Source organism: Sinocyclocheilus grahami, unplaced genomic scaffold, assembly GCF_001515645.1.
Source record: "Sinocyclocheilus grahami isolate Dianchi unplaced genomic scaffold, SAMN03320097.WGS_v1.1 scaffold1200.1, whole genome shotgun sequence".
NCBI lineage: Eukaryota > Metazoa > Chordata > Actinopteri > Cypriniformes > Cyprinidae > Sinocyclocheilus > Sinocyclocheilus grahami.
This window is the reverse complement of record NW_015506379.1, coordinates 299391-307872: the sequence shown is the minus strand read 5'-3', so window position 1 is coordinate 307872 and position 8482 is coordinate 299391. Positions and strand designations below refer to the sequence as shown.

General features: G+C 34.4%; 1 protein-coding gene across 1 annotated transcript in view; it reads left to right on the top strand.

Annotated features, from left to right (window-relative positions):
• Positions 1 to 971: 971 nt before the first annotated feature.
• LOC107567948 (colorectal mutant cancer protein-like) overlaps positions 972 to 8482 on the top strand; it is a gene marked incomplete at its 5' end in the record, with an annotated part of 19795 nt that continues 12284 nt past the window's right edge. Inside the window, 4 exons of the mRNA XM_016253757.1 lie at positions 972 to 1061; positions 1471 to 1619; positions 2605 to 2789; positions 6682 to 6865. Coding sequence (XP_016109243.1) covers positions 972 to 1061; positions 1471 to 1619; positions 2605 to 2789; positions 6682 to 6865 — 608 coding nt within the window. The remainder of the gene's footprint in view (positions 1062 to 1470; positions 1620 to 2604; positions 2790 to 6681; positions 6866 to 8482) is intronic.

Genomic DNA, 8482 nt, shown 5'->3' with positions numbered 1-8482 from the left:
TAGATCATTCCGCACAAAGCTGATATTGCAGGTTTTCAAACAGAGATGGCGACAAAGAGGCAAAACTTACGGACTGCAGCTTTAACTTTTTTTAAATCTTTTTCAGTTATAGTTATTTTAGTACAACTTAAACTAAATTAAAATGAGAAATGTCGCCTTGCCTGATATTTTTTAGCTTGCCTTATAATTTTTTTTTATGGGATTTCCTTTTATTTTTATACATTTAATTGTATATTTATTTATTTTACTCATTTTCATTTTTTTGTTTATTATTTTTATTTTTCTGTTTTATTTTTAGTTTAAGTGCCTTGATCAAGAGCATAATAGTAATCGATTTTATTTTATTATTTTTTATTTTATTTTATTTTATTTAAGTTTGAACAAGAGCATAAGAGTGATAGTAGATTTTACTTTATTATTTTATTTTTTCATGTTATTTGATTAAGTTTAAGTGTCTTGATCAAGAGCATAATGGTGATAGTAGATTTAATTACATTTTTTATTATTTTATTTTATTATTTCTTTTTTTCAGTGGTTTGATGCTTTTATGTTATGTGATGCTTTGTGTTGTTTCATTGTAGAGTTTAACAGCTGCAGTCCTTAAGTTTTGTTGTTTGAAATGAGGGTCAGAATTTAAGTTAAAATGTACCTTGTGTGTTTCGCAGAAAAAAACTCACACAGGTTGATATAAAATAACTGAATTATTGCTTTAAACAAGGCTGCACTTTATAATGCTCATACTGTATGTTTGACTGTGTTTTTGTTTGTTTGTGTGTGTGTGTTTGTTTGTTCTTTTGTGTGTGTGTCTGTGTCTGTGTGTGTGTCTGTGTCTGTGTGTGTGTGTGTGTGTGTGTGTCTGTCTGTCTGTCTGTGTCTCTGTGTCTCTGTCTCTGTCTCTGTCTCTGTCTCTGTCTCTGTCTCTGTCTCTGTGTGTGTGTTTGTGTGTGTGTTTGTGTGTTTGTTTCTGGCAGGTGGCGGAGCGAGTGAAGCTGTCGAAAACGCGCTCCGAATCGCTGCCAGCGGAGAGATCCGTCCTCGGCTCTGAAATCAGCAGCATCGGGGTGAGTTGAATGAGTTGCAAGACATTGTGGGGAAGACAAATGAAATGCAGTGAGAGGAGTATCAGGGTTTGAGTGCAGTAACAGCAGTGTCGAAGTGCACTGCTCTGTCTCTGTCTCTGTCTCTGTCTCTGTCTCTGTGTGTGTGTTTGTGTGTGTGTTTGTGTGTTTGTTTCTGGCAGGTGGCGGAGCGAGTGAAGCTGTCGAAAACGCGCTCCGAATCGCTGCCAGCGGAGAGATCCGTCCTCGGCTCTGAAATCAGCAGCATCGGGGTGAGTTGAATGAGTTGCAAGACATTGTGGGGAAGACAAATGAAATGCAGTGAGAGGAGTATCAGGGTTTGAGTGCAGTAACAGCAGTGTCGAAGTGCACTGATCTGCTGGTTTAGTGTTGTTTCTGTGTGTCTCCTCAGGTGTCCAGTAACGTGGCTGAACACCTGGCTCATTCCCTTCAGGACTGCTCCAACATCCAGGAGATCTTCCAGACGCTCTACTCGCACGGATCCGCCATCTCCGAGAGCAAGATCCGCGAGTTCGAGGTGGAGACGGAGAGACTCAACAGGTTAGAGAGCGAGAAGATCTGCTGTTGAACCATAGGATTCACTCCAATCACTCGAAGTGAACTTCACTCAGTTACGTGTGTCTCCGCACATCATACCAGTGGTGTTATTGCTAACTACAACTATTTACTAAATGTTCTTGTTAATTGAAATAAAGCTGAAATAAAATAAAATATTAAATAAAAAACTACTTTAAATTATTTAATTTAAATTTATTTAATTTCTTATTTTTAATTAAAACATTTACTAAAACCCAAACTGAAATGGAAATAAATTAAAGTTACATAGAAATATAAAAAACTAACAAAATGACAAAAGCAGATAATAAAATTACCAAAACAAATAAAATGAAATTAAGTTGAAGGTGAAGTACTAACATGACTAAAATGTTGAAGTACTAAACAAAACATAAAATAAGCTAAATAGAAATATTAAAAACTAAAACTAAGAAAAATTCTAAAAAATTCAAATTCAAATGTAATTGAAATTAAATTAAATGTTGAAGTACTTAAATGACTAAATCTCAAACTGAAATAAAAATAACCTAAATAGAAATATTTAAAAAAACAAATAAAACTGACAAACATGCATAAAAATATGACTAAAACGTAAATAAAATTCATTCAAATTAAATAAGTTTAAGTTTTTAAAGTTTGCATTGAATTACTAAAATGACAGACTCAAACAATTATTATGAAATTATAAGCTTAATAGAAATAATAAAAAAAAAACAATAAAAACGACAAACTAAAATAAAAGCTACTTCAAAATATTAATAAATGCTATAATAGTATATAAATATTACTGAAATTGCATTATACAGAAAATACTCAAGTGTTGTCTTTGTCATTGCAGACCGTCCCAAACGAATGTGTTTTGTCAGCTGAAGTGAACATCTTCAGATATCCCTATACTGAGTGTGTAGGGAGCAGTGAACACTATGTAGGGACCCTGTGCATCTGATCATGATTGCTGTGTGTGTTTCAGTCGTATAGAGCACCTGAAGTCTCAGAACGATCTGCTGACCATCACGCTGGAGGAGTGTAAGACTAACGCCGAGCGGATGAGTATGCTGGTGGGGAAATACGAGTCCAACGCCACCGCGCTCAGACTGGCCCTGCAGTACAGGTACACACACACAAACCACCTAAACACACTCACATTCTGCTCGCGCTGCTGACTGTTTCTGCTTCCTTTAAGACGGTTAATCGCTTTTAGTGTCGTTATTTGATAAAAGCATCAGAGGTGGTGTGACCTGTGGATGAGTGTGATGAAAAGCTGCCATATCGCTGGGGAAATCTCTGTCTGACACACACACACACACACACACACACACGCACACACACACACACACACATGCACACAAACTCACACACACACACACACACAAACTCACTCACACACACAAACACACACACATACACTCTCTCTCTCACACACACACACACTCTCTCTCTCACACACACACACACACACACACACACTCTCTCACACACACACTCAGGGCTCATTTGTATTCATGAAGAGATTCAGTCTCTCAAATGCTGTTAGAGGAAGTGATGCAGATTTCAACTCACTTCTGCTTTTTAATATCCACCTTTCAGCATCCAATCAATTCCTGATGAATTAGATTAGAAAAATTATATATTTTTTCTCCTCGAATGTCGCTAGTTTTATTGCCTTTCAAGCACTGTTATTCACTTTTTAGGATATGTGCACTACTGGTAAGATTATAATGTTTTTGAAAGAAGTCTTTTATGCTTATCAGGCTATACAGTAAAAATTTGAAATATTATAATTTCAAATAGCTGTTTTCTATGTGGATATATTGTAAACTGTCATTTATTGCTGTGATCAAGGCTGAATTTTCAGCAGCTGTGCTGCTTCATATTTTTGTGGAAACCATGATACATTAGCATTAAAAAGTTTGAGGTAAAAAAAACTAAAAATAAATTAATACTTTTATTCAGCAAGGAATGTGTGTATATATTTATATATATATATAGAGAGAGAGAGAGACAGAGAGAGAGAGCAAGGATCAAATTTAATTTTGATATTTTCTGGTTTTAATTTTTAGTTAAAGTTTTAGAAATGTTGTGTTTTTGTCATTTGTAAAATATTTAATAATATTTATTAGTTTTATTTTGTTTGTTATTTCAGTACTTCAAGTTAACTAAACAAAAATGAGAAATAGCAACTAGCTGAAATAAGTTTTTTATATTTTATTTTAGTTATGTTAAAGTTTATTTTATTTTTTAAGTAACGGTGATGTTTTTTTTATGGTTTCAGTTTTAACAAAAATAACCCTGCTTTAAAGCTGGTGTGGGATTTGTAAAAATATCTAGACTTTTCCAGTTTTTTCTCTCAGTAACTTCACTGAAGAAGGTCCAGGACTCATGAACTCTGTGTTGTAGACTCAGACTGGTTCTTGTTTGTTTGTACCTGTGTTATAATCGGAGGCTGATGAAACGAGCGCATTCCAGCATCACGTCCGGGCCTGTTTGTGGCTTTTGTTTCCCGTCAAATATTTTTTCAGAAGCTGATGAAGGATCTGCACTGGCCTCCACATTCCTCCGGAGTGTGTTTTCATGACCGTGTGTCTGTCTGTGTGTGTGTGTGTGTGTGTGTGTGTCTGTGTGTGTGTATCTGTGTATCTGTGTATCTGTGTATCTGTGTGTCTGTGTGTCTGTGTGTCTGTGTGTCTCTGTCTCTGTGTGTCTGTGTCTGTGTGTGTGTGTGTCTGTGTGTCTGTGTGTCTGTGTGTCTGTACTTACATCTGAATCAGGTCATCCCATGCACTTCTGTTGTTTTATATACAGATAGATATAAGTGCTATAACCCAGGAGTTCCCAATCTTTTTTGTCAGCCGAACCATTTGAGTTTAAATAATTTCTTGGCCCACTGAAATTTTAAGTTAATATTTCAATAATTTAACAACACATTTTCATGTTTGTGATCCTCTGATGTCAGTTACTGGTGACATGACATACAGGTAAACAATTAAAATATATGTTTTAAAATATAGTACAAATACTAAAATACAAATAAATATTTTTAGAAATTTTTTTATTTATTTATTTATTTTTTATATTTATGAATTCATTTAAAATTTTTATCATTTAATTCTCTTTAAAATGTATAAACCCCAGTTTTTGAAACACTGCTGTAACTAGGGCCCTTTGAAATCTGTTGTAATTTTCCCCCATTTTTTCCCCATTTAAATGTTTAAATTACATTTTTGTAATGAAAAAATGTCAAAATAATTGAAATTGTGAAACTTCAACAATTTAATAATTTGTGAAACTTTTTACAATAATACGGCCCTATTAAATGTTTTCTTTTTCAGAAAATCTGTTTTATTTTTCCCAAATTCTGTGCTTTCGATTTAAATTCATCTGGATTCTGTTTTAATGGTTTAATTAAGTTGTAGCTATCAAAAAGCATGTTTAATCAATTTAATTCATAAAGCTTCAACAATTTAATAATTCATTAACATTTTTACAATAATAGTACCCTATGAAATTTATTTTTTGTTTTAATTTCGGTTTTAATTTATAATTTAATGCAAATTATTATTACATTTTACTATTATATTATATATACTATTTCTATTATTATTATTACATATTATTATTACTTTGATTTAAAAACAGTAGTAATCAAATGATGGCATAAAACATTAACAGTTTAATAATTGTTTAATAAATTTAATCAAATGAAAATTTAACAATTCCTTTTATATTTTAGCAAACTAAAACCTGGTTTACTGTTCAAATGGAAGAACATGGAAGAAAAATGCTGTAGCATTCCTTTAAAAAAATTTAATATTAATATTATTGTTGTTGCTTTTTCTACTACAGTATTATATTTTGTATTATATAGTATTGTATTTCTGTCACAATTTCTTCAAGTTAAACCAAGACAAATCTGTGCAGAGACATGCAGAACATGCAGACTTCATATTAAATTTCATTCATATTTCATCAATATGATTTATTGTTTATTTCTGTGAATCTGTATTGTATAAATCACTATAGAGATGACTGTGACTTTATACAGTCGCCCCTCCTTCATGCTCTCTGTTCTCCTCAGGAGCTTTGAGCATCATTTAATATCCTGGTTCTCCAGCGCTTCATTAACGGCTCATGAGTTATTACTAGTGTAATTAGTTTCTCTCCACACACAGAACATCTGAACACATGCACACCGCTGCTGGAGAAATGAAAAAATTAATTATTCAATAAAACTGTGAGAATTCAGCATGTCAAGATCCACAGAATCTCCACACAATTCATCGGTCACAATCATTTATTTCTAAATATTATCTTTGATTATTTTCTTTTTAATTATAATTGCATTTGGAAAGAGTTTTGCATAAATGTTTGCATTGATTACAAAGTGTAGTGTTTTAATTAGATCATGTTTTCAGTTAATAGTGTGGTGCTTTCAGCTCTGGTTAACATATTTTACCATATTTACATCTGCTTGCAGAGTTACACTGAATTTTCCCACAGAGAAATTATGAAAATAGTATTTCAGTCATGACAACTCTCGGAAGATTTTAGCATGGGGATGGATATGACAATGTTAATGTATTTGGTCTTGGAAGATTATAGTAGATTATTGCTGCTGCTGCTGAATGCAAGTACAGGAACTTGCTGCTGTCAATGCATACGGCGATACGGTGCCATTAGTATTTAAGACATACTGCTGCTGCACAAATAGCATATAAAATAACCCGTAGCAGATCTATACAGGTGGAGCTGGGGAAGGTGGAGGGTTTCAGAGAACTCTGAAAGCGCGCTGCAGGAATCTCAAGTAAATGCTAGCCAGCCATATAAATGCAAGGCAGTAAGCTCATTGGCTGCATGTGCAGCATGAACCAATCAGCTTGTGCCAAGTCATTTAACTCTCTGAATATCATCAGTTACATTAACAACCCGTCAGAATGCGCCATCTAGAGTTTCATGACTGAACTATATATTTATATTGTATGTGGATCTGAACGTACATTAGAACTGTGGTACATCATTTAGTGAATACTGTGCTATATGATCATGGCAGGAGAGCAGGCGGGTGAAGAGAGCATCACACAGATCCTGAAGAAAGCTCACGATAGCAGAAAGACAGCAGAGATCGCAGCTAAAGATCTCCTGACGCGTCTGGATGGCAGCTGCGGAGCTGCGTTTGCAGTCAGCGGCTGCAGTGTCCAGCCCTGGGAGAGTCTCTCATCCAACAGCCACACCAGGTGAATTCATTCATTCTGCAGAATTCTTTTTTTTTATCTTTTAAAGGGGTCATCGGATGCCCATTTTCCAGAAGTTGATATGATTCTTTAGGGTCTTAATGAAAAGTCTGTAATATAGTTTAGTTAAAATTTCTCAATGGTAGTGTAAAAAACACTTTTTTTACCCTGTCAAAAACAGCTCTTTTCAGAGCAAGCCGTTTTGTAGCATTTTCCTTTAAATGTTAATGAGCTCTGCTGACCCCGCCCCTCTCTTCCGAGCCGCTCTCTGAGGGACTGTTTACTTTAGCCGCAGTTCATCGTGAAACTTGCTAACTAGCACATTATTAGGAAAGATGATTTGCGAAGATTCATTACAAAACATTATACTCACTTCTTCTGTAGGTGAAGCTGGATCACATTGAGAAAGGGGTGAAGATTTTAGTAGTTTAAAAAAAACACTGGGTGGATTTTATCATTATAAGGGTGGTTGTGTGCACACACTGCCAACACACATTTTTTACACAACTTGTAAAACTGCATGTAGCATCCTATGACCCCTTTAAATCTTCCTTTCTAAATCACTTATATACATTCAGAAAGTCTTCCAGTTTTGTGGACAATTTTTGTTATTTCTTATTTACATTACCTGCACTGAAGGTATTCCCAATTTTTTATTTTTTATTTTTTTCTCAGCTGAACCTCTTTCACCTACTAAATGTACTTGAAGTTCCCCCTGAGAGTTTAGGTAACAAGTTAATAATAAGTAACGAACCCGCACACTATCAATACTGGCTAATTCTTAAACTTTATTAAACGCAACGTTTCGGTCCACTGTTAACAAGTAACAAGTTAATAAAAAGTAACACATTTGCATGTTCACAGTTCTCTGATGCTGGTTAATGGTCAGATGACAAATAAAACAAAATATTTCATGTTTTTTAGTAAGTGTTTTATTTTGATTGTTGTTCTTTTAAAATGATTTTCAAATTAAATCAAATTTAATTGTTTTATTTTAAATGTAATTAATTATTAGCTTTTCATTAAACTCACGAACCCCAGTTTGGGAAACCTTAATGTAATGTAATGTTTAATGCACTTCATGTTGTTAATCACAACGAATGGAATGTGTATATATACCAGGTGATATTTTATTTTAAATTAATTAACTGATTTATGTATATATATTTTTGTATATTTCAAGAAAAAAAAAAGTATAAATAGGGGTCATGAACTGAGAAATCAAAATTCCCTTGATCTTTTGACATGTAAGAAGTCATTGTACTATAAAAACATCCTGTAAGTTGTTTTCACCATCCATTTGAACCATCCTGTAAGTTAGTTAGTCTAAAAACAGCTGATATTGAAGGCAGTCTGCCAAAACCAAAGCTTGTGGAATGTTCTACTCTATGATGTAATAGTGTGGATAAACCCCGCCCCCGCAGAAGATGATCAACATCACCGCCTGTTTAGCCCCACCCACCAATTCTACATCACTGCCCGTTTAGCCTCGCCCACCGATTCTACATCACCGCCTGTTTAGCCCCGCCCACCAATTCTACATCACTGCCTGTTTAGACCCGCCCACCGATTCTACATCACCGCCCGTTTAAACCCGCCCACCGATTCTACATCACCGCC